General features: G+C 40.7%; 1 protein-coding gene across 7 annotated transcripts in view; it reads left to right on the forward strand.

Moving 5' to 3' along the window:
• The window catches only part of KIF13B (kinesin family member 13B), a 209,474-nt gene that overhangs the window by 15,329 nt on the left and 166,759 nt on the right, over positions 1 to 27,386 (forward strand). For all 7 annotated transcript variants that reach the window (XM_086414759.1, XM_086414760.1, XM_086414763.1 and 4 more), the window contains exon 2: positions 3,402 to 3,495. In XM_086414759.1, coding sequence (XP_086270885.1) covers positions 3,402 to 3,495 — 94 coding nt within the window. The remainder of the gene's footprint in view (positions 1 to 3,401; positions 3,496 to 27,386) is intronic.

Below are 27,386 nucleotides of genomic sequence, written 5' to 3' on the forward strand. Positions count from 1 at the left end.
CCACACCTGGATAAAACATAGCTCTGTTTTCTTTTCAGTTCTCTTTGCCTAAAAAATGTATTGGCTAAAAGCCCGACCACTAAATTTTTTGTATTTATAGAATATGTCTTTGCAAACAAATGTATTGATAAAATAACTGATATGAGAAAAGTTGAGTTTTGTGGTAGGACGGGAAAGGAAATTTTTGTTTTGTTTGTTTTTCATTTGTCTCAGTTATGTAAATTAAAGCAGTCAAACAAAAAATAAATCCTCTTTCCTGGCAGTGGGAATACTCTAAAGTTGTAATGCGTTTGACATTGACATTTGGCCAAGGTTCTTAGGAAAATACAAAATGACTCCAGTGGAGCGCAGTTTCTTTCGTTAGAGCATATCTTTGCGTAGTAGAGATAAGGCAAACAGAAACTGTTGCATACTTTGGGTCAGAAATGTAGAGGAATATGAAAATAAGAGAACATGATGTGGCCTGTATACATTAAAAAAAAAACCCCAAACTTTCAGATGCAGTTCAATTTCATACAGTTCAGCCACAACAGTCGTTTTTACTGCACTCATGCAGTTGTGAAAACTATCAGCACAATTTTAGGACATCTTCATCACCCCCCAATAGAAACCTATACCCGCTGGCAGTCACGCCTCAGCTCTAGGTAATAACTAGTCTATTTTCCGTCTCTATTTGCCTGTTCTGAATGTTAGAAATAAGTAAAATCTTACAATATATGGTCTTTTGTGACTGGCTTCTTTCACTTAGCACAAACTGCATCTATGTTTTAGTATGTATGAGTTCGGTTCAGTTGCTTAGTCGTGTCCAACTCTTTGTGACCCCATGGACTGCAGCACGCCAGGCCTCCCTGTCCATCATCAACTCTCGGAGCTTAAATCAAACTCATGTCCATTGAGTCGGTGATGCCATCCAACCATCTCATCCTCTATCATCCCCTTCTCCTCCTGCCCTCAATCTTTCCCAGCATCAGGGTCTTTTCCAGTGAGTCAGCTCTTCTCATGAGGTGGCCGAAGTATTGGAGTTTCAGCTTCAGCATCAGTCCTTCCAATGAACACCCAGGACTGATCTCCTTTAGGGTGGACTGGTTGGATCTCCTTGCAGTCCAAGGGACTCTCAAGAGTCTTCTCCAACACCACAGTTCAAAAGCATCAATTCTTTGGCACTCAGCTTTCTTTATAGTCCAACTCTCACATCCATACGTGACCACTGGAAAAACCGTAGCCTTGACTAGATGGACCTTTGTTGGCAAATAATGTCTCTGCTTTTGAATATGCTATCTAGGTTGGTCATAACTTTTCTTCCAAGGAGCAAGCGTCTTTTAATTTCATGGCTGCAGTCACCATCTGCAGTGATTTTGGAGCCCAGAAAAGTAAAGTCTGCCACTGTATGTATCAGTACCTACTTAATTGCTAAGTAGTGTTCTGTTTTAAGGATATACCACATTTATCCATCCATTAGTTGAAGGACACTTGAGTTGTTCCCATTTTTTAGCTTTTTAGCTGTTATGAATAGCCAAATAACACTGCTGTGAACTTCCATGTATAAACTTTTGTATGGACATAGGTTTCTCTTGGGTGTATCTCTATGAGTGGAAGTCGTTGGGTCATATGCTAATTCTGTGTGTAACCATTAGGTTACTAATGTGTTACCATTAGGAACTGCCAGACTGTTTTCTAAAGTGACTGCACCTTTTTATATTCCCACCAGTACTGTATATAGGTTCCAATTTTTCCATGCCCTCACCTATACTTACCTGGCTTTTTTTGGACAGGATCCAATTTACACTTTTATTATTTTTTCTTTTTTTAATTGCAATATCACAGTATTTATATTAGTTACATGTCATTTAGGTTAGTTATGCTAGTGGGTATGAAGTGGTATCTTGTGGTTTTCATTTGCATTTCCCCATTGTCTAATGATGTTGAACATCTTTTCTTGTGGTCATTGGCCATTTTTGTATTTTTTTTTTTGGAGAGGTGTCTGTTCAAATCTTTGCCCGTTTTATTTTATTATTTTGACTGTTCCATGTGGCATACGAGATCTTAGTTCCCCAGCTTGGGATTGAACCCATGCCTCCTGGAAGCATGGAGTTTTAATTACCGGACTACCAGGGAGGTCCCAGTCTTTGCCCATTTTAAAATTATTGAGTTGTACGAGTTCTTTATATTTTCTGATGCAAGTCCCTTATTAGATGTGTGATTCCCACATATTTTCTCGATTCTGTAGATTACCTTTTGACTCCCTGATGGTATCGTTCGAAGCACAGGAGTTTTCATTTTGATGAGGCTGTGCTAGCGCCGTCTGTTGAAATGACTGTGCTCACCCCCTGGATTTTCTCGGCACTGTTGTTATTTGGCCACAAATCGGGCTGTAGTTTTGGACTCTCTGTCTCATTGACCACATATCTGTCCTCTTACTGGTACCATGATTACTCTAGTTGTGTAGTAAGTTTAGAATTGACAAGTGCTGTCTTTGTATTTTGTTCTTCAAGGTTTTTTTTAGCTATTCTGGGTCTCGTGCATTTTCACATAGAATTAGGATCAGCTTGTTAACTTTTGGAAGAAAAAAAAAAAGTCGGCTGGGATTTTAATAGGGATTGCCTTGAGTTTTTGTATTGGGGAGTTATTGCTATCCTAAGAGTATTAAGTCTTTTACTTCATGAATATAATTTCTTTCTATTTAAGTGTTTAATTTCTTTCAACAATATTTTGGACTCTTCAGTGTATATGTTTTGCACTTCTTTTAAGATTTTACCTAAGCATTTAAATCTTTTTGATATAAATGAATCAAAAGTGTTATAAATGAAATTTTCTTAACTTCATTTCTGGATTTTTTATTGCTGGTGTATGGAAACAACTGATTTTTGTGTATTGATCGCATATCCTACAACTTTGCAAAACCTGTTTATTCTAGTAGCTTTTTAGTGGATTCTTTAGGATTTTCTATATATAACATCCTATCTTGTGCAAATAAAGGTAGTTTTATTTATTCTTTTCAGTTGGGATGCCTTATGTTAGTTTTTCTTGCTTAACTGCCCTGACCAGAAATTCTGGTACAACCTTGAATAGGCTCAGTAGTAGACATCCTTGTCTTCTTTTTTTTCAATTGGTGTATAATTGATCTAAAATGTTGTGTTTCAAGTGTAGATATCCTTGTCTTATTTCTGATGTTAGTAGGTAGGCTGTTCAGGTTTTTACCATTAAGTGTGAAGTTAGCTGCAAGTTTTTTAGATGCCCTTTATCAGGTCAATTGAGGAAGTTCCTGTCTATTTCTAGTTCATTGAGTGTTTCTGTTCTGAAAGAGTGTTGGATTTTTTTTTTTCTTTTGGGTCAAATGCTTTTTCTGACATAGATTGCTTCAAAAATGACTCATTTTTTGTTTTTCTTTTTTCAATCTGCAGAAATTGACTTGCACACCAAATGTGTGGTGGACGTAGACGCAAACAAGGTTATTCTCAATCCTGTAAATACCAACCTTTCCAAAGGCGATGCCCGGTAAGTTAAGAACCAGTGTTATGATTGATGGGTTTTTAAAAGACAGAAGGCAACAGTGGATGCTGAACTGAATTTAGTTGAACAAATATTGAGTGCTTTCTACGTGGAGACATATTGCTGCCAGATCAGTGAGATGAGGTTTGTTAATATAATATGGAAGGACTGAGTGCCTGATCGAGTGTCATGGGTGGGACAGTGATGGTATAGAAGCGCGGAGAAGAGAATGTTGGTTAGTACCTGAGGAAGGCTTCCTGAAGGAGACGATATTGGCTGGAGGCTTAGATGAGATGTAAATGGGAAGAAGTAGGGAAGAAGGGAAGGCTTTTCAGTTGCTGCTCATCCTGGGTGGTTTTTACTTCTGCCAGTTCCTATCCTAGTCTATTGGTCAGAACCCATTTCAAGTGTTCTTTTCTTCCTGAAGACTTTCTTGCAGCCCTTACTGGATTCCTCTCCTTAAGGTCCCTGTGAGCTATAATCTGTGCCACCTAATTTAATTATGGTGTATTGTTTTGAATTATTAATTATAGCTCAACAGTAAATTTTAAGGTCTTTGAAGGAAGGGACTCTCTGTCAGGAGTTGGGGATGAAATACTTGAGCCTCACTTCTGGGTTTGAGTGATCATATGAACCAAAGGGGAGAGCAGGAAGGTATAAAGAAAGCGAATGTGGACAGGAAGGAAGAGATTAATTTGGTTTTTCTTAGCAAGTGCAGGGAAATTACCAGGTAAGTTAGAGTCACTTTATAGAAGGCTTTGGAAGCAGATGAGATTTGGCCTCTCTTTTTATGGGAAGTTGTCATCTTTGACAGTTTTTGAATTATTGTGATTAAGGAAGTGGATTAGGAAGATTGTTGGATGGCAGTGTCAGGAGTGGATCAGAGTGGGGAAGGACTGGCTGTAGAGATCAGCTATCAGAGATGTTTTTGTGCCATTCTGACAGTGGAGAACGCATGGTGCCCACCATGATGCTTTGTGCCAAGCAGATGCTGCAGAGTACTTGCAGAGACAGCGTTGTTTGCGAAAGTACACCCAAAGGCACTCCATGAAGTTCTTTTGAGTTGAATTAAGTTGAAAAGAGCACATGACATGGAGTCAGAAAATAGGAAATTGAATCCCTGCTTATCTTATCGTAGGCAGTTTGTTGTTGTTTAGTTGCTAAGTTGTGTCCCACTCTTTTGTGACCCCATAATTTGTAGCCCACCAGACTCCTCTGTCCATGGGATTTCCCAGGCAAGATTACTGGAATGGGTTGCTATTTCCTACTTCAGGGGAATTTTCCTGGCCCAGGGATCGAACCTGCGTCTCCTGCATTGGCAGGCAGATTTCTTTACCACTGAGCCACCATCCTAAAAGATGATGCTGTGAAAGTGCTGCACTCAATATGCCAGCAAATTTGGAAAACTCAGCAGTGGCCACAGGACTGGAAAAGGTCAGTTTTCATTCCAATCCCAAAGAAAGGCAATGCCAAGGAATGCTTAAACTACCACACAGTTGCACTCATCTCACATACTAGTAAAGTAGTACTCAAAATTCTCCAAGCAAGGCTTCAACAATAGTTGAAATGTGAACTTCCAGATGTTCAAGCTGGATTTAGAAAAGGCAGAGGAACCAGAGATCAAATTGCCAACATCTGCTAGATCATCCAAAAAGCAAGAGAGTTCTAGAAAAACATCTATTTCTGCTTTATTGACTATGCCAAAGCCTTTGACTGTGTGGATCACAATAAACTGTGGAAAATTCTGAAAGAGATGGGAATACCAGACCACCTGATCTGCCTCTTGAGAAATCTGTATGCAGATCAGGAAGCAACAGCTAGAACTGGACATGGAACAACAGACTAGTTCTAAATAGGAAAAGGAGTATGTCAAGGCTGTATATTGTCACCCTGCTTATTTAACTTATATGCAGAGTACATCATGAGAAAGGCTGGACTGGAAGAAACACAAGCTGGAATCAAGATTGCCGAGAGAAATATCACTAACCTCAGATATGCAGATGACACCACCCTTATGGCAGAAAGTGAAGAAGAACTAAAGAGCCTCTTGATGAAAGTGAAAGAGGAGAGTGAAAAAGTTGGCTTAAAGCTCAACATTTAGAAAACTAAGATCATGGCATCTGGTCCCATCACTTCATGGGAAATAGATGGGGAAACACTGTAAACAGTGGCTGACTTTATTTTGGGGGGCTCCAAAATCACTGCAGGTGGTGACTGCAGCCATGAAATTAAAAGACGCTTACTCCTTGGAAGGAAAGTTATGACCAACCTAGATAGCATATTCAAAAGCAGAGACGTTACTTTGCCAACAGAGGTCCATCTAGTCAAGGCTATGGTTTTTTCAGTGTTCATGTATGGCTGTGAGAGTTGGACTATAAAGAAGGCTGAGTGCTGAAGAATTGATGCTTTTGAACTGTGGTGTTGGAGAAGACTCTTGACAGTCCCTTGGACTGCAAGGAGATTCAACCAGTCCATCCTAAAGAAAGTCAGTCCTGAATATTCATTGAAAGGACTGATGTTGAAGCTGAAACTCCAGTACTTTGGCCACCTGATGCGAAAAACTGACTCACTGGAAAAGACTCTGATTCTGGGAAAGATTGAAGCCAGGAGAAGGGGACGACAGAGGATGAGTTGTCATCCACTCAATGGGCATGAGTTTGAGTAAACTCCGGCAGTTGGTGATGGACAGGGAGGCCTGGCGTGCTGCAGTCCATGGCGTCGCAAAGAGTCAGACACGACTGAGCAACTGAACTGAGCCAGCAGGGAAGCCCTGTAGTTAGTTATTTTTACCTTTTTTGAGCCTTGTCTGTGTGATACCTACCTCATCTGTTTCATAGGGGGGTTTCCTGAAAATCAAATTAGTAATCCTTAAAGTGCTTTGTGAAGTGTTCTGTAAATGTTGAGGTTTATTATTATTGACGTAGTTATGTGTCTGACTGTGGCTCAGACCATGAACTCCTTATTGCCAAATTCAGACTTAAATTGAAGAAAGTAGGGAAAACCACTAGACCATTCAGGTATGACCTAAATCAAATCTCTTATGATTATACAGTGGAAGTGAGAAATAGATTTAAGGGACTAGATCTGATAGATAGAGTGCCTGATGAGCTATGGAATGAGGTTCATGACATTGTACAGGAGACAGGGATCAAGACCATCCCCATGGAAAAGAAATGCAAAAAAGCAAAATGGCTGTCTGGGGAGGCCTTACAAATAGCTGTGAAAAGAAGAGAAGCGAAAAGCAAAGGAGAAAAGGAAAGATATAAGCATCTGAATGCAGAGTTCCAAAGAACAGCAAGAAGAGATAAGAAAGCCTTCTTTAGCAATCAATGCAAAGAAATAGAGGAAACAACAGAATGGGAAAGACTAGGGATCTCTTCAAGAAAATCAGAGATACCAAAGGAGCATTTCATGCAAAGATGAGCTCGATAAAGGACAGAAATGGTATGGACCTAACAGAAGCAGAAGCTATTAAGAAGAGATGGCAAGAATACACAGAAGAACTGTACAAAAAAGATCTTCACGACCCAGATAATCACGATGGTGTGATCACTGACCTAGAGCCAGACATCCTGGAATGTGAAGTCAAGTGGGCCTTAGAAAGCATCACTACGAACAAAGCTAGTGGAGGTGATGGAATTCCAGTGGAGCTATTTCAAATCCTGAAAGATGATGCTGTGAAAGTGCTGCACTCAATATGCCAGCAAATTCGGAAAACTCAGCAGTGGCCACAGGACTGGAAAAGTCAGTTTTCATTCCAATCCCAAAGAAAGGCAATGCCAAAGAATGCTCAAACTACCGCACAATTGCACTCATCTCACATGCTAGTAAAGTAATGCTCAAAATTCTCCAAGCCAGGCTTCAGCAATATGTGAACCGTGAACTTCCTGATGTTCAAGCTGGTTTTAGAAAAGGCAGAGGAACCAGAGATTAAATTGCCAACATCCGCTGGATCATGGAAAAAGCAAGAGAGTTCCAGAAAAACATCTATTTCTGCTTTATTGACTATGCCAAAGCCTTTGACTGTGTGGATCACAATAAACTGTGGGAAATTCTGAAAGAGATGGGAATACCAGGCCACCTGATCTGCCTCTTGAGAAATCTGTATGCAGGTCAGGAAGCAACCGTTAGAACTGGACATGTAAGAACAGACTGGTTCCAAATAGGAAAAGGAATATGTCAAGGCTGTATACTGTCACCCTGCTTATTTAACTTATATGCAGAGTATATCATGAGAAATGCTGGACTGGAAGAAGCACAAGCTGGAATCAAGATTGCCGGGAGAAATATCACTAACCTCAGATATGCAGATGACACCACCCTTATGGCAGAAAGTGAAGAGGAACTCAAAAGCCTCTTGATTAAAGTGAAAGAGGAGAGTGAAAAAGTTGGCTTAAAGCTCAACATTCAGAAAACTAAGATCATGGCATCTGGTCCCATCACTTCATGGGAAATAGATGGGAAAACAGTGGAAACAGTGTCAGACTTTATTTTTCTGGGCTCCAAAATCACTACAGATGGTGACTGCAGCCATGAAATTAAAAGATGCTCACTCCTTAGAAGGAAAGTTATGACCAACGTAGATAGCATAAGCAAAAGCAAAGACATTACTTTGCCAACAAAGGTTCGTCTAGTCAAGGCTATGGTTTTTCCTGTGGTCATGTATGGATGTGAGAGTTGGACTGTGAAGAAGGCTGAATGCCGAAGAATTGATGCTTTTGAACTGTGGTGTTGGAGAAGACGCTTGAGAGTCCCTTGGACTGCAAGGAGATTCAACCAGTCCATTCTGAAGGAGATCAGCCCTGGGATTTCTTTGGAAGGACTGATGCTAAAGCTGAAACTCCAGTACTTTGGCCACCTCATGCGAAGAGTTGACTCATTGGAAAAGACTCTGATGCTGGGAGGGGTTGGGGGCAGGAGGAGAAGGGGACGACAGAGGATGAGATGGCTGGATGGCATCACTGACTCGATGGACGTGAGTCTCAGTGAACTCTGGGAGTTGCTGATTGAAAGGGAGGCCTGGCATGCTGCGATTCGTGGGGTCACAAAGAGTCGGACAGAACTGAGCGACTGATCTGATCTGATTTGATCTGATGTTTCTTAAGCATCTCTAGGAGATGCTGTTACTAGGGTGGGAAAGATATTGATGAGTCAGAGGTGCAGGGATTTTGAGCCCGCTAATGGAATGACCTAGTGTCCTGAATGTGAACTGAAAACACTAATTTGGGGGAGTATATATTGCTCATAGAGCTTTCAGTCTGAGTACTGTTGTTTTCTTTGGAAATGTGGGCAACTCTGAGTAAACTTGGAGGCAATACCCTCTGGTAGAAAAAAATTTGGGTTTTTTATACAGACTGACGATTCAAATTCTGCCTTTGCCGCTTGCTGGCATGGTTATCTTCCTGTGTGTTTTATTTGTAAAGTGTTTCCATTTTCTATTGTTGTATAACAAATAAATGATCTCAGAAGCTTTGTGACTTCAAACAACAGTAATCATGTACTTTTTTTAAGGTTTATTTATTTTTGGCTCTGCTGGGTCTTTGTTGTGGTGCGTGGGCTTCTCGTTGTGGTGGCTTCTCGTTGCAGAGCACAGGCTGTAGGGTGCACAGGCTGCAGTAGCTGTAGGGCGTGGGCTCAGTGGTGGCCCCCGGGCTTAGTTGCTCTGCGGCATGTGGAGTCTTCCTGGATCAGGGATCACGCCCACGTCCCCTGCATTGGCAGGGGTATTCTCAACCACTGGACCGCCATGGAAGGCCAGTAATCATTATTATCTCATGGTTAGTGTGGCTTAGAAATTCAGATAGAGCTTGGGGGGATGGCTTGCTCCAGTCCATGCTGTCGGGGGTTCACCGGGAAGACTTGAAGGCGAGGGGCCGCAATCAGAAAGCTCACTGGGTCACTTGGGTCGGGTGGTTGACGCTGCCTGTTAGCTGGAGATGTCGCTGGGGCTGCAAGCAGAAGCCCTGCTCCCAGTCTGGTGGCAGGTTCCAGAGGCAAGTGTCCTGAGAGCATGAGAAAGCGAGGTGGGAGCAGTATTGCGTTTTGTTTTTTTTAATTGGAGTGTAATTGCTTTACGATCTTGTGTTTCTGCTTTACAACAAAGTGAATCAGCTGTATGTATACATGTATCCCCTCTCTCTTGAGCGTCCCTCCTTCCCCATCCGTGATGTTGTGACCTTGGCAGTCACAGTGACAGTTCTGTCACATATTCATGCTGAAGGCTGGTGTAAAGCTCTACGCAGTTTCAGTAAGAGGAAACATGGACCATCATCTATGAGTGGAGAAACATCAGTGTCACCTAAGGGAAGCATTTTTGGTGGGAAATACATTGTTGTGGCTCCATCCACAAGTGTGTGATGTTAACTGCTGAGCTAATTGTGAGGATACAGTGAGCACAGAGAATGTAAAATGAATGTTTTCTTTCCTTTAGAGATCCTTAAATCTCAGGGGTTTGTGAAAGAATTAAATAGCACTTTTTGGTTCCACAGAGTATCTTGGATGACTCTTTTTACATGTGCTGAAAATACAGATTGAATGTTAAGTCAGTACTATAGAGTGCTGTCTGATTTAAAAAAGACTTAGAAGTGATAGCTGTCAAAAGCAAACAGAAGTGACATCCGTAAACGCTGGTATGTTGTGGCTTTTGGTGAGATAAAGTTAGGAAGCACAGCTTCTTAAAAAACAACTCTTTATTGAAGTATAAACTATATGTACAGAAAAGTATATATAGCTTGATGAATTTTCGTAAGTTGAGCACAGTCCTGTAACTGGTGCCCAGATGAAAAACAAGAACATTACTAGTATGACAAAAGACCACCTCAGGGGAAGTACTTTTTTTAATGTCAAGGTGAAAAGAGAAAATGAAAATTTGGGAATGTAGCAGTTCGGTAGTATATGTTGACTTCATTAAAAGAAAGAAATAGTAAGGAAAGCACAAATTACAAAGTTAAGATTAATTACAGTCTAGTTTGGAGAATGACTAACCCATAAAACAAGTTACGGTTTTATAGGAGCTATACTTGTAGCTGAAGTGCCAGGGATTTGAAACTAACATAAAAAAAGTGGTTGGCGTCAGTTTCAATCAATAGTCAGAAAGACTCAAACTAATATTTTTCCTTTAAGAGCTACAATATCCTTCTTTTTAGAATAGTGTCCACCAATCTTATTAATCTAAAACTGTGATTAATTTTACATGTGTACTTAATAACCTATGTTAGTATACTTTGAAAGTGAATATGTATACTTTTAAAACAATAGTTTTATATTTTTCTGATTAATTTTGCATTAACTTCTGAAAATTTCATGGTTTGATATTTATGCTTATTAAAGGCAATAGAAGCCATTTAAAAATGAATAGGTAGACAATTTTCAGCTTAACAGCTTAATCGTGGGAATTTGGGAAACACTGGTATATGGAATTTCAAAACTGTTTTGAAAAATAAGATGCTTAAAATTCAGAAAATTGATAGTACACAGCTAACCGGAGATTAAGAAATGCTCACTTTGAAGTCAGACAGACTGAGTCTCGGCTCTACTGTTGTTACTGTTGAGTCGCTTAGTAGTGTTTTACCCTTTGTGACCCCGTGGACCACACACAGCCCGATAGGCTCCTCTGTTCATAGGATTTCCCAGAAAGAATGCTGGAGTGGGTTGCCATTTCCTCCTCCAGGGGATCTTCCTGACCCAGGGGTCGAACCCATGTCTCCTGCATTGGCAGGTGAATTCTTTACTGCTGAGCCACCTGGGAAGCTCCAGCTTTACTGTAGGGTTGGCCAAAAGGTTCGTTCAGATTTTCCCATATGGTGTAACAGAAAAACCCAAACAAAACTTTTCACAACCCAATACTTAACATGTGTGGTGTGGAGCAAGTTGCTTAATTGTCCTCTGTCTCAGTGAAGTGGAGATTATAGTAGTACCTGCCTATCGGTTGTTACGAGGAATCAGTTCAGTTCAGTCGCTCAGTCGTGTCCAACTCTTTGCGACCCCATGAATCGCAGCACGCCAGGCCTCCCTGTCCATCACCATCTCCTGGAGTTCACTCAAACTCACGTCCATCGAGTCGGTGATGCCATCCAGCCATCTCATCCTCTGTCGTCCGCTTTTCCTCCTGCCCCCAATCCCTCCCAGCATCAGGGTCTTTTCCAATGAGTCAGCTCGTCGCATGAAGTGGCCAAAGTACTGGAGTTTCAGCTTTAGCATCATTCCTTCCAAAGAACACCCAGGACTGATCTCCTTTAGAATGGACTGGTTGGATCTCCTTGCAGTCCAAGGGACTCTCAAGAGTCTTCTCCAACACCACAGTTCAAAAGCATCAATTCTTCGGCCCTCAGCTTTCTTCACAGTCCAACTTTCACATCCATACATGACCACTGGAAAAACCATAGCCTTGATTAGATGGACCTTTGTTGGCAAAGTAATGTCTCTGCTTTTGAATATGCTATCTAGGTTGGTCACAACTTTTTTCCCAAGGAGTAAGCGTCTTTTAATTTCATGGCTGCAGTCACCATCTGCACTGATTTTGGAGCGCCCAAAAATAGTCAGCCACTGTTTCCACTGTTTCCCCATTTATTTCCCATGAAGTGACGGGACCAGATGCCATAAGTGAGTTAAAATATGCTAAGTGTCAGTGCCTGATGTGCAGTAAATCTTACATAAAAGTTAGCTATTTGATTCTTACCGATTCTGTTACTCAGTTCAGTCGCTCAGTCGTGTCCCACTCTTTGTGACTGCATGGACTGCAGCATACCTGCACTGTCCATCACCAACTGCCGGGGTTTACCCAAACTCATGTCCATTGAGTCAGCGATGGCATCCAACCATCTCATCCTCTGTCGTCCCCTTCTCCTCCTGCCCTCAATCTTTCTCAGCATCAGGTCTTTTCAGATGAGTCAGCTCTTCACATCAGGTGGCCAAAGTGTTGGAGTTTCAGCTTCAACATCAGTCCTTCCAGGGAACATTCAGGACTGATTCCCTTTAGGATGGACTGGTTGGATCTCCTTGCAGTCCAAAGGACTCTCAAGAGTCTTCTCCAACACCACAGTTCAAAAGCATCAATTCTTCAGCGCTCAGCTTTCTTTATAGTCCAACTCTCACATCCATACATGACTACTGGAAAAACCATAGCCTTGACTAGACGGATCTTTGTTTGACAAAGTAATGTCTCTGCTTTTTAATATGCTGTCTAGGTTGGTCATAACTTTTCTTCCAAGGAGTAAGTGTCTTTTAATTTCATGGCTGCAGTCACCATCTGCAGTGATTTTGGAGCCCCCCCCAAATAAAGTCAGCTACTGTTTCCACTGTTTCCCCATCTATTTGGCATGAAGTGATGGGACCGGATGCCATGATCTTAGTTTTCTGAATGTTGAGCTTTAAGCCAACTTTTTCACTCTCCTCTTTAACTTTCATCAAGAGGCTCTTTAGTTCGTCTTCACTTTTGGCCATAAGGGTGGTTTTATCTGCTTATCTGAGGTTATTGATGTTATTATGGCCTGTATTTTAAGGTGTGTCCATGGTATGTTATGAACTATATCATAACTTCATAAAGAAAGTAAAAAATTTTGAAACCAAAATATATTTAGTACTTGAGTCTATATGCCTATCAAGAAATCCCCTAGTTCTAGAAAAATTTCAACTTTGCAAAGGCAGAAACTTTATCTAGTTTGCCCAGAGTTCATGGGGCTCGTAGGGACTCACATGCCATCAAAGAGACTGGCCCCTTGATTTTATGTTTACAGTGAACAAAATATTAATCCCTGTCATCTGGGCTTCTCCTTAGTATCAACTATAGTACTTGAGAAGCCAGGTCAAAACATTGCTTGTGAACATAGAGTAAGAACAAAGGGACGTTTTACTAAATACAGAGAAGGTTTTCTAGTCCACAGCACTCAAACAGCCTAGTGACTGAAAAGCCTGTGTCCTCCAGCACGGTCTTCTTTCTCTCTGTGTAATACGGAATACACACTGATGGATTTGGTCTTTTTATTTTCTCTGGCAGAGCCATACTGCCTACAGTACTAGTGCAGTAAGTGTGTTTTTGGAATTACCCTTTGGCACTAAATCAGTTTAGTTTTCTGGATTGGTCCTTGGGGTTTCCCGAATCTTCAGCAGCATATTTGCAAATCATCTTTTAGGGCTAATAAGTGACTAATTCATTATCTATTCTTAGTACATTTCTGGAAGTGTGGTTCTCAGTGTGTGATCTTTACCGTTTAGGAGCACTTTAAGTCCCTTTTATCACAAGTTACAATAATGTTATGTAGAACAATCCTCCTTTAAATACCAAAATCTTTAAGCCTTATTTTGTTAGAATTGTCTTAAAACTTAATAGGCTTTTATCTTTTAATAAAATGCTAATGATAGTGCTTGTTACCATGATAGGGCAAAATAGTTTCTTAGGCTCTTTTATATTCTGTCTTTTGCCTTCTTCCCTCCTGAAGCAACAGCTAGAACTGGACATGGAACAACAGGCTGGTTCCAAATAAGAAAAGTATGTCAAGGCTGTATATTGTCACCCTGCTTATTTAACTTATATGCAGAGTACATCATGAGAAACGCTGGGCTGGAAGAAGCACAAACTGAAATCAAGATTGCCAGGAGAAATATCAATAACCTCAGATATGCAGATGACACCACCCTTATGGCAGAAAGTGAAGAGGAACTCAAAAGCCTGTTGATGAAAGTGAAAAGAGGAGAGTGAAAAAGTTGGCTTAAAGCTCAACATTCAGAAAACTAAGATCATGGCATCCGGTCCCATCATTTCATGGGAAATAGATGGGGAAAAAGTGGAAACAGTGTCAGACTTTATTTTCTTGGGCTCCAAAATCACTGCAGATGGTGACTGCAGCCATGAAATGAAAAGACGCTTACTCCTTGGAAGGAGAGTTATGACCAACCTAGATAGCATAAGCAAAAGCAGAGACATTACTTTGCCAACAAAGGTTCGTCTAGTCAAGGCTATGGTTTTTCTAGTGGTCATGTATGGATGTGAGAGTTGGACTGTGAAGAAAGCTGAGCACCGAAGAATTGATGCTTTTGAACTGTGGTTTTGGAGAAGACTCTTGAGAGTCCCTTGGACTGCAAGGAGATCCAACCAGTCCATTCTGAAGGAGATCAGCCCTGAGATTTCTTTGGAAGGAATGATGCTAAAGCTGAAACTCCAGTACTTTGGCCACCTGACACGAAGAGTTGACTCATTGGAAAAGGCTCTGATGCTGGGAGGGACTGAGGGCAGGAGGAGAAGGGGATGACAGAGGATGAGATGGCTGGATGGCATCACTGACTCGATGGACGTGAGTGTGAGTGAACTCCAGGAGTTGGTGATGGACAGGGAGGCCTGGCGTGCTGCGATTCATGGGGTTGCAAAGAGTTGGACACGACTGAGCGACTGATCTGATCTGATCTGATCTGTTGGAGGAGACTCTTGAGAGTCCCTTGGACTACAAGAAGGTCTAACCAGTGCATTCGGAAGGAGACCAGTCCTGGGTGTTCATTGGAAGGACTGATGTTGAAGCTAAAACTACAATACTTTGGCCACCTCATGCGAAAAGTTGACTCATTGAAAAAGACTCTGATGCTGGGAGGGATTGGGGGCAGGAGGAGAAGGGGACGACAGAGGATGAGATGGCTGAATGGCATCACCGACTCAATGGACATGAGTTTGGGTAAACTCCAGGACTTGGTGATGAACAGGGAGGCCTGGTGTGCTGCAATTCATGGGGACACGACTCAGCAACTGAACTGAACTCCTTTACCCACCAGACTGGGCTTTACTGATCCCTCCGGTTAAAAAATGTTTTCAAAGGGAGTGAGGTGTGATTTCCCATGGAGAGTGGCCGGTTTCACTTTATGAAACAGTTGTGTTATGAGAGTTATGTTTCTTTGACTTTGGAAATGAGAATGCATTTTCCTAGAGGAACTGACAGTTATTTCTAGTAGAAATGTAGTCTGTTAAAACAAAATGGCCAGTTTGGCCCCCAATTCATACAGTAAAGTTTATTTTTGCTGTGAGTAGATGAGATAAAGAATGCATTGACTGTAAGTAACCTGTATAATTGGTGTCACCGAGCCAAAGGTGCCAACAGTTTTTTTTTTTTTTTTTAACTTTTTATTTTGTTTTGGAGAATAGCCAATTAACAGCAGAGGGACTCAGCCATACATATATATGTATCCATTCTCCCCCAAACTCCCCTCCCATCCAGGCTGCCACATAACACTGAGCAGAGTTCCGTGTGCTATACAGTAAGTCCTTCTTGGTTACCCATTTTAAAAATAGCAGTGTGTACATGACCATCCCAAACTCCCTATCTGCCGTCATTTTTACACCATCAGTACAAATATAAACACAGTGAAAAGGGCACATGTCTTAGGATTTTATGAAAATAGTCTTGACCGCAGACCCACTGAAAAGTTCTAGGAAACACTGGGGAGTCCTCAGACCAAAACTACTTGACATATAATAAACATATGATATAATTCACCCCTTTAAGGTGAACAGCTCAGTGATTTTTACTATATTTACCAGCACCGTTATCTAATTTTATGACATTTTTATCACCCTGTTAATCTACGTTCTGTCTCTACACTTGAAGTTTGTCTCTTCTGGGCATTGCATATACATGAAATATAATTTGTGGTCTTCTGTGATTGACTTCTTTTTACTTAGGTTAATGTTTTTGAGGTTTGTCTGTGTTATGGTATCTATCAGTTCAGTTCAGTTGCTCAGTCGTGTCTGACTCTTTGTGACCCTGTGGACTGCAGCATGCCAGGCCTCCCTGTCCATCACCAACTCCCGGAGTTTACGCAAACTCATGTCCATTGAGTTGGTGATGCCATCCAACCATCTCATCCTTTGTCGTTCCCTTCTCTTCCTGCCTTCAATCTTTCCCAGCACCAGGGTCTTTTCAAATGAGTCAACTCTTTGCATCTGGTGGCCAAATATTGCAGTTTCAGATTCAATATCAGTCCTTCTAATGAATATTCAGGACTGGTTTCCTTTAGGATGGACTGGTTGCATCTCCTGCGGTCTTCTGTGATTGGCTTTTTTTTACTTAGGTTAATGTTTTTGAGGGTTGTCCGTAGTATAGTATCTGTCAGTACTATTCCTTTTCACGGGGGAATAATTTTTCTTCGTATTCTGTTTTGTTTATCCATTCATCAGTTGATGGATATTTGGGTTTTTCCACTTCTGGGCTATTATGAATAATGCTGCTGTGAACCGCAGTTGTTTAGGTCTTTCAGTTGACCATGTTTCCGTTTCTCTTAGGTAGATGTCTAGGAGTGGAGCTGCTGGGTCATATGGTACCTCTGTGCTTATCATTTTGAGGAATTGTCAGACTTCTCTAAAGCGGCTGCAGTCTTTTACATTATGAGGATTCCAGTTTCTTGGGCTTTCAAAGAACTCTCCTTCACTGTAAGGAAAATGGTGGTGACTCTGGCTAATTGGCGAGTGCATGCCTTGCCCAAAGGCATTCGGATTACAATTAGAAAGCAAAACAAAACATCATGCTGTCCAAACTAACAGTCTTGGCTGGATTCAGCTCTTGGCTACTGATTGGGAATCTCAGACTCGAGCATACTTTTCTGTTGAGTGGTACTTCTTCGTAAGGTTTTAAAGAAATTGAGCAAAGTTTTTAAAAAATGTGTAAAAAGTTTAAAGATTAAAACACTTTTATGTACCTGTCCCTCAGCTTAACAAAGCGTCATTACCAGTACAATGTAAACCTTTTGTAAACAGTCTCCAGTTGGAATGCCTTTCTTCTCCACCACAGTTAACAGCTTTTCCTGAATTTGGTTTTTTCTCTTTGCCTTGTATTTCTTTACGTTTCCACTATGTGTGTTTGGAAGTTGCTTGTGCAATACTGTGTGTCCACAAATGCCTTTTTCTAGTCAAAAGTCAGAGAGAGATGTGACTCAAAAAAGATTGACAACTCATAAAGCATAATGCCTGAGTTTTAAAGGCAAAAAAAATTGTATTAAGAGGAGCAAAAAAAAAATCACAGGTTTAGCATGGGGAGGAAAGCTAACTGTTCCTATTTTATCAAATACCCTGTTCCTCCTTTTTTCCTTGTAAAAAACCAAAATAAAAAAAAGGCTCCCCCTCCATCTATTGTTTGAAGTGAATTCAAGCAAAAGTGGCAGGAGCATTGTTTTAGTGGGCTTCCAACTCTGAGAGACTGAATCGGTGAGCTGTGCCTGTTCAGGGTGCTGCTTTAAACAACGGCACTGAAAGGGAATAGCCAGTTTAAATTGTACCGAGAATCCCCTGGTCAGTTAACGCGTTTTCTTCTTTAGCCCTCTGTTTTCTTCTGTGTGTGTGGATTTGTATGTAGACTTTCTTTTATAATTCTTTATTATCCTGCCCCACCAAGTGTAAGATTTTATCATCATTATTATTGGTCGGGTGGCCTGTGGGATCCCAGTTCCCTGACCATGGCTGGAACTCGTGCCCACGGCAATGAAAGCACAGAGTCCCAACCACTAGGCAACCAGGGAATTTCGCAAACTGTAAGATTTTAAAGACCAGAGTTTTCTGTAATAGAAAACATTTGGAAAGTGAGACCTCAAGATCGTAATGAACCTGAACGCGGATGCCTGTGGTGGTTTGTGAAATGACCTGTTCTTTAGTACCTGTTGGAGAGACGTTTCAACATGGATGGAGTTAGCTGTGGATGACATATAGATGTGCAGATTTTTTGTGTTCTTGTACAGCTATGGGGCTTTCCACTCCTTCCTGTTTGGTTATGCTTAACTTAATAATAAATTGATAGTGTGAAGGTTATAATGGCCAGTCCAGTGAAAAGAATGTCTGAGATGTTGCTCTTAACCAGTTCTTATCAGAAAGGTCATTAAAACATTCCTTTTGATTGTTTACCAGACGCCAGATCTTAGTTACGATTATTAGATAATTAAGGAGTACCTAATATGAGCTAAATACATCCAGTCCTTCTTTGGAGGTTCAGTGTACTCTGTTCCTGGTAGAGGAAAGAACATATGCAGGAAAAATATGTATCAGATAGATGCCGAATTAAGTGGAGTTGACCTGTACATTTGTCTGACAAATGTACTGTGTAATACTACTGAAGGGAGGGCCTAATGCCAATAATTACTTTGAAATATATGAAGTCATTTTCAGACTAATTTCTTGTTAGTAGAAGTCATCGTTAGGTCATATTAGATAATGAGTTTTAAAATTTCTCTGCTGCTGTATGGATGCTAATTGAAGTAAAGATTTTAATTGAAGAAAGTCATGCAAAATGTAATTATGGTATATACAATAGACCTGCTTGTTCTTTCTGCTGTGAGATGACTTGAGTGAGGCTAATAATCCTGCCCAAATAGAATTTATTCCTCTGGAGAATAGTATGTGGTATGTTTTAATTTCATAAAGAGGCTCTTCCTGGGGGAGTCTGTCCACCCTGATTATGTCAGTAAAGTGGGGAGAACGGTGTTCTACATACTCAGAAATTTCAGAGGATTCTTCCCCTTCTTTTAAAAAAAAAATACTGCAGACATTGAGTGTACTACTTTGGAATATAGTTGTGAAAATGAATAAGGAACACTCTTAAAAGCTAAAAAGGTAATAAAGTATGTGTGGTTCAATTCATGTCGCTGCATAGTTAATAGAAGCAGATAATCAAATTAGCAATAAACCCAGATTTTTCACAATTTTACCAGCAAAAGCTTAGGTTGCTAAAATGAACTGTTTGATAGCTGATTAGTAAACTTAACAAGAATTAGACTGTTCTGGTAGAATTTATGAAATCTTAGCCTTGTCATTGGTTATATAGTATCTTGTTTATGCTTTTATTGGTCCAAAAATAAGAAGGAATAAGTTTTTTTTGTTAATTTAAGAAAAGAGAGTCATTATACCTGTGGTTGAAATACTGCTTAGCTACTAACATTGGACATGATGACGATGCAGAGTTTTGTGTGTGTGGCTACTAATTAGATTAAGATATAGCTAATAGGAATTAAATGTTTTGAATTTCCCCAGAATTCTGGATTTAGCATAAAATTATCTGATCCCATATGATATAATAGATAAGCTATCTAATTACAAATAAGACTTAAGTAAAACTACCAAGTCCCACTATTGATGTTTTTAAAATTTGTCTTTATTTGGCAATACTTTTTTTTTTTTTTTTTAGGGTTCTCTTTCTAAGTCATCAGTGTAGGAGTTGTTGCTAATAAAACACATATTGTGTAAGAATCTAGATTTACATTTTAAAGATGGAGGTAGCAGTAATCTATGAGGAAATGTGACGTGAGAAACCATTCTATCTAAAAGGTTGCTGTATCATAATATCACAATATCTTTAGGAATCTTTCTCATCCATTTAGCAGCTGAACATCAACTCTTTGCCAAGTACCAAGCTAAAAAGTTAGGATAATCTTTATTTAGTCTTAGTTCCTTTAAATTGTGATTAAATTATTTTTAGCCTGTAATTTGTCTGTAAGCATACTAGTAAAACAAAAAAACAAAGCAAAACAGAAAAACAGAAAGAGAAGTTGAATTATTGTGGACTTTGTAAGGCTAGAGTTTTGCGGGCTCAGATTTGAAATGATTCCATTGTTTAATTCTGATCATTGTGCATGTTCTTATGAGAGTGATATTTAGCTAAAAGGAAAAGTGGTTTCTTTTGCAAATTAATAGTATAATGTTCTGGAGCCCTTTATTCTACTTCCTTAGAATTTGTTAAAGAAGAATCTTGTGTAATGGTGAGTTTTGCTTTTTATTAAATCTAATTTTGTGTATTTATAATTTAAAAAATCCTATAAAAAATCCTATAGAATGGGTAATAAGTAAGAGTGATAATAATCTTTGTGTATTGACCCACAGATGAGACAAATCACTAATGTTGTTTTCCACTTTTAGGAAAACTGAAGTAGAATTTACATAAGTAGGTAAAAGTTGTATTTGCCATTACTTTTTTAAAATGTTTTGTTACAGAGAATTTAAAAGATAGGTCATAGTAGCCATAGTAGTATAATGAACCTCCAGGAGCCTGTTCCTCAGCCTCCAGTGCCATCACCCATGGCTAATCCTGTCCTGTCCACTCCTTCAACTCTTTCCATTTCCCATATTATTTTGAAGTAAATCCCATTTACCCACAAATATTTTAATATATCTTTATTATTTTTTAACATAGCCAAAATGCCATTCAGATCAGATCAGATCGGATCAGTTGCTCAGTCGTGTCCGACTCTTTGCGACCCCATGAATCGCAGCATGCCAGGCCTCCCTGTCCATCACCAACTCCCAGAGTTCACTGAGACTCACGTCCATTAAGTCAGTGATGCCATCCAGCCATCTCATTCCGTCGTCCTCTTCTCCTCCTGCCCCCAATCCCTCCCAGCATCAGAGTCTTTTCCAATGAGTCAACTCTTCGCATGAGGTGGCCAAAGTACTGGAGTTTCAGCTTTAGCATCATTCTTTCCAAAGAAATCCCAGGGCTGATCTCCTTCAGAATGGACTGGTTGGATCTCCTTGCAGTCCAAGGGACTCTCAAGAGTCTTCTCCAACACCAGAGTTCAAAAGCATCAATTCTTTGGTGCTCAGCCTTCTTCACAGTCCAACTCTCACTATTACACCTTAAAAATGAACAGTAGTCGTGTAGTAGTTTCAAAGTTTCAGTCAGCGTTCACATGTGCAATTGTTTCATAAAGTTTTTTCCTCAGTGATTTGAAGGGCATCCAAATATGGTCTACCCGTTGAGATTGGATTATGTCTTTTAATTTATTGGTTCCTTGATTGTTGAAGGAATGGGTCATTCCTTCTGTTGATTGGTTAATAAGTGCACTTATTTAGTCAGATGGCAAATATTGATTTTTCTTGTAGATATTTTTCTTTTTAAAATTAATTTATTTTTTTAAATTGAAGGATAATTGCTTTACAGAATTTTGTTGTTTTCTGTCAAATCTCAACATGATCAGCCATAGGTATACATATATGCTCTCCGTTTTGAAACTCTCTCCCATCTCCCTCCCCATTGTACCCCTCTAGGTTGATACAGAACCCCTGTTTGAGTTTCCTGATTCATGTAGCAAATTCCCGTTGGCTATCTATTTTACATATGGTGATGTAAGTTTCCATGTTACTCTTTCCATACCTTTCACCCTCTCCTCCCTTCTCTCTGTGTCCATAAGTCTACTTTCTATGTCTGTTTCTCCATTGCTGCCCTGTAAGGAAATTCTTCAGTACCATTTTTCTAGATTCCGTATATATGCATTGAGTTCAGTTCAGTCGCTCAATCGTGTCTGACTCTTTGCGACCCCCTGAATTGTAGCACACCAGGCCTCCCTGTCCATCACCAACTCCCAGAGTTCACTCAAACTCACGTCCATCGAGTTGGTGATGCCATCCAGCCATCTCATCTTCTGCTGTCCCCTTCTCCTCTGCCCCCAATCCCTCCCAGCATCAGAGTCTTTTCCAATGAGTCAACTTTTCGCATGAGGTGGCCAAAGTATTGGAGTTTCAGCTTTAGCATCAGTCCTTCCAGTGATCATCCAGGACTGAGCTCCTTTAGAATGCACTGGTTGGATCTCCTTGCAGTCCAAGAGACTCTCAAGAGTCTTCTCCAACACCACAGTTCAAAAGCATCAATTCTTCAGCTCTCAGCTTTCTTCACAGTCCAACTCTCACATCCATACATGACTACTGGAAAAACCATAGCCTTGACTAGATGGACCTTTGTTGGCAAAGTGATGTCTCTGCTTTTGAATATGCTATCTAGGTTGGTTATAACTTTCCTTCCAAGGAGTAAGCGTCTTTTAATTTCATGGCTGCGGTCACCATCTGCAGTGATTTTGGAGCCCGGAAAAATAAAGTCTGACACTATTTCCACTGTTTCCCCATCTATTTGCCATGAAGCGATGGGACCAGATGCCGTGATCTTCATTTTCTGAATGTTGAGCTTTAAGCCAACTTTTTCACTCTCCTCTTTCACTTTCATCAAGAGGCTTTTTAGTTCCTCTTCACTTTCTGCCATAAGGGTGGTATCATCTGCGTATCTGAGGTTATTGATATTTCTCCCGGCAATCTTGATTCCAGCTTGTGCTTCTTCCAGCCCAGCGTTTCTCATGATGTACTCTGCATAGAAGTTAAATAAGCAGGGTGACAATATACAGTCTTGACGTACTCCCTTTCCTATTTGGAACCAGTCTGTTGTTCCATGTCCAGTTCTAACTGTTGCTTCCTGACCTGCATTTTTAGGGTTCTCAAAAGTCAGGTCAGGTGGTCTGGTATTCCCATCTCTTACAGAATTTTCCACAGTTTATTGTGATCCACACAGTCAAAGGTTTGGCATAGTCAATAAAGCAGAAATAGATGTTTTTCTGGAGCTCTCTTGCTTTTTCCATGATCCAGCAGATGCTGGCAATTTGATCTCTGGTTCCTCTTCCTTTTCTAAAACCAGCTTGAACATCTGGAAGTTCATGGTTCACGTATTGCTGAAGCCTGGCTTGGAGAATTTTGAGCATTACTTTACTAGCGTGTGAGATGAGTGCAACTGTGTGGTAGTTTGAGCATTCTTTGGCATTGCCTTTCTTTGGGATTGGAATGAAAACTGACCGTTTCCAGTCCTGTGGCCACTGCTGAGTTTTCCAAATTTGTTGGCATATTGAGTGTAGCACTTTCACAGCATCATCTTTCAGGATTTGAAATAGCTCCACTGGAATTCCATCACCTCCACTAGCTTTGTTCGTAGTGATGCTTTCTAAGGTCCACTTGACTTCACATTCCAGGATGTCTGGCTCTAGGTCAGTGATCACACCATCGTGATTATCTTGGTCATGAAGATCTTTTTTGTACAGTTCTTCTGTGTATTCCTGCCACCTCTTCTTAATATCTTCTGCTTCTTTTAGGTCCATACCATATCTGTCCTTTATCGAGCCCATCTTTGCATGAAATGTTCCCTTGGTATCTCTAGTTTTCTTGAAGAGATCTCTAGAATACGATATTTATCTTTCTCTTTCTGACTTACTTCACTCTGTATAATAGGTTCTAGGTTCATCCACCTCATTAGAACTGACTCAGAGGTGTTTCCTTTTGATGGGTGAGTAATATTCCATTGTGTATATGTACCACAACTTCTTTATCCATTCATCTTTCGGTGGAAATCTAGGTTGCTTCCATGTTCTAGCTATTGTAAATAGTGCTGCAATGAACAGTGGGATACATGTGTCTTTCTCATTTTTGGTTTCTTCAGGGTATATGCCTAGAATTCAAATTCCTGGGTAATATGGTGGTTTCATTCTTAGTTTTTTAAAGTATTCTCCATGCTGTTTTCCATACTGGCTGTATTAGTTTACATTCCCACCAACAGCTCTTGCAGATATTTTTACCCTGACGTGCCTTTCTGTTCTCTCTGAGGTTACCCTAGTTTGGACCATAATTGCCTTCTAGCTGGTTTCTGGAACCTTCCTTCAGGCTTGCTCGTGCATCCTATAATGTGTCTTTTGAATTTGGACCCTTTATTATTTCTACTAATTAAGAAATGTCAGTGTCTGGGAGACGTCTTTTATATGTTCAAAATGGCAATGCACTCCAGTGTTCTTGCCTGGAGAATCCCAGGGATGGGGGAGCCTGGTGGGCTGCCGTCTACGGGGTCGCACAGAGTCAGACACGACTGAAGCGACTTAGCAGCAGCAGCAGCTATCCTTTTTTAAAAAAATATTTATTTTTTATTTGGCTGTGCTGGATCTCAGTTGCAATATGTGGGATCTAGTTCCTGGACCAGGGATTGAACCCAGGGCCCCTGCATTGGGAGCATGGAGTCCTACCCACTGGACCACCAGGCAAGTGCCCCTCCTTCTTTTCTAATTCTTGTACTGTTTCACTGTTTTGTTTGTGTTTTGGGTCCCCCTCCCCTTTGAGGCTGTGACCTAGGATCACTGTTGGAACTGGGATCACTTAAACTTTGTACCTCCTGCAGTGCTCTGCAGGCAGAAGTGCTCCGTAAACGTCTCTTGACTGATTCTAGTCCTGTGGTGCTTGTTCTCTAAAGCCTTCTATCCTCATGTTAGCCCAAATTAGTAGTTGGAAAGGTGATTTGTGAGTCTGGGAGTTAGATGTTATGGAGAGTATTTCTCAGGACAATGGTAGGACCTGATGAGCCATCTCAAACCCACCCCACCATGCAGGGTGAGACTTTCTAGAGATTCTTGTCCAGTAGGTCAGATCGCCTGTTGACTCTCATGGCATTGTATTGCTTTACATGCTTTGATAACAACCTTCTGCTCCAGTTCTGTTTCACTGATTCTATCTTAAGTATGCTGTTTCCTGGGGATCTTAGGACCATCAGTCAGTTCAGTTGCTCAGTTGTGTCCAACTCTTTGCGACCCCATGAATCGCAGCACGCCAGACCTCCCTGTCCATCACCAACTCTCGGAGTTCACTCACACTCACGTCCATCGAGTCAGTGATGCCATCCAGCCATCTCATCCTCTGTCATCCCCTTCTCTTCCTGCCCCCAATCCCTCCCAGCATCAGAGTCTTTTCCAGTGAGTCAACTCTTCGCATGAAGTGGCCAAAGTACTGGAATTTCAGCTTTAGCATCATTCCTTCCAAAGAAATCCCAGGGCTGATCTCCTTCAGAATGGACTGGTTGGATCTCCTTGCAGTCCAAGGGACTCTCAAGAGTCTTCTTCAACACCACATACTGTGGGATAAATTTCCTTGGGAAGAATTTTTCAAAGATTAAACAGTTATTTGTGAGATACAGATGTTGCAGACTGGGGGTGTTGTAGGCTCCATTTACATATAGATGTTTATTTGACCTGCAGTTTCAATACCTAAAAATCGAAGAGTTTCACATAAAAATTCAAATTTGTAGTTTGTCCTAAACAACTTGAAAATCTGGCATCACTGAGCTCTGTCTCCCTGATAAGGTCATGAGGTGTTTAGGTCCCCAGCTAGTGGATGTGGATAAATAACACTTATTTTATCTGCCTGGTCCCTGTAGAGCTTTCCATGTAATCCTTGGTGTAGATCCTTACCAGCTTCTGTCACCAAACATGTCCTTTCCTGACCTGGGCCCCAGGGTAGGGGCCTTTTTGAAACTCTTAACCTCTGTACTGGTACTGAATATGTTATGTTCTCAATTTTTCTTTAGTTGATTGATTGCGTGTGTGCTCAGTCATGTCTGACTCTTTGTGACCCCGGGGACTGTAGCCCACTAGGCTCAATTGAAAAAAAAAATAATGCTATTTTCAAAAACAAAAATACATAAATATAAACATATTTACTGAAGAGCATCATTTTATATTTTTGCAAATCAATGAGTTACGTTGGACACTTGATTTATAAAGTCATATCAACAGTTAGAGAATTCGCATGGTTGGTTTATTGTTTAGCCATGTGAACTTGATAATTGTTGATATGACTTTATAAATTATCATAACACAACACATTGATTTGCAAAATGTAATATGATGCTCCTCTTCAGTAAATATATATTTTTGCTTTTAAGAATAGTATTTTTCTTCAATATATTATTTATGTAATAAATCTTGCTATTTTAGATGAATTGATAACATATTTAAGAGTTTCTCAGCTTTAATTTCTAATTAAAATTTTTTTCTCTAGGCTATAACCCATGTAAAAAGAAGCATTTTAGGGTCCTCAGTTGTTGAAGAGTGTAAGAGAGTCCTGATACCAAAAAGTTTGAGAATCTCTGATCCTAAAGGACAATGTGTTAGCTCAGGTCAATCAGAATCGTCCAAGGCACTCACCAAAATTTTAGAACATAATTATTTTTTCCATCATAAGCAATATCATATGAATCAACACTATGCTATGCTATGCTAAGTCGCTTCAGTCGTGTCCGACTCTGTGCAACCCCATAGACGGCAGCCCACCAGGCTCTGCCGTCCCTTGGATTCTCCAGGCAAGAACACTGGAGTGGGTTGCCATTTCCTTCTCCAATGCATGAAAATGAAAAGTGAAAGTGAAGTTACTCAGTCGCATCGGACTCCTAGCAACCCCATGGACTGCAGCCTACCAGGCTCCTCCGTCCATGGGATTTTCCAGGCAAGAGTACTGGAGTGGGGTGTCATTGCCTTCTCCGAAACACTAGGTCCTTGCAAAAGTCTTTTGAACCCGTGATATTTCTGAAGTGTATAATGCTGTTTGACTAAGACATTTAGGCAAATGATTCTGTGAATTTGGACTTCTAACTTAGAATGCCAAGAAATTTAACCCTGTATCTTCTGGAGTCGGAGGCCAGGGATTCCCTGGTTCTATTAATTAAGCCTTTCTGGTTGTTTTCTTACTCATGGTAGAGAGAGTTTGTTGTATAAACAGTGGGAAGAGGATTTGAAGATCTGAGATGGAATTTTGTTCTGACTGGAGATTTTAGTGGGGAGACTTTCAAACAAGATTCAGACGCTAGAGGGCTAAAAGCATGAGCAGTCGTTGAGAAGAAAACTGGGGTTACTTAGGGGTTAGAGGGGCATGAAGTAATCTCACCTGCTTCCCTTTGTGGGGGAACAACCTGGAAAAGCAGGTTCCTGCAGGCACCCCCTCTCCCACTTGCGTCTTTTCATCCATCCACCTTTTACTGGTCCCCTGAAGCAAGGAGGGGATCCTTTTCCTTTCTCTCTGCACTTTGGCTTGCTCTGTCTTGTCATAGAGTCCTCACCTTACATCACTGGAGTAATTGAACAGTTAAAGCAAGATATGGGTAGAGAAGAGGAACTGTTTTGCTGTGGTGACATGGAAAGATGCGGATAGGCAGGATGGAGAGAAATTCCCAGCAGCCATAGCAAGGGCAGGGGATTCCTGGACCAGATCGGTTGGGCAGCTGTTCAAAAAGAACAGTATGTGTAGCTAGGACACATGGATCTCTCTTGTTCTCTAGTTGCAAATACCTATCTCGTCTCGCCAACTATTTTGTAAATCA

Source organism: Bos grunniens, chromosome 8 (genome assembly GCF_055505025.1).
Source record: "Bos grunniens cultivar Pamir isolate PY7600 chromosome 8, Bosgru_T2T1.0, whole genome shotgun sequence".
Taxonomy (NCBI): domain Eukaryota; kingdom Metazoa; phylum Chordata; class Mammalia; order Artiodactyla; family Bovidae; genus Bos; species Bos grunniens.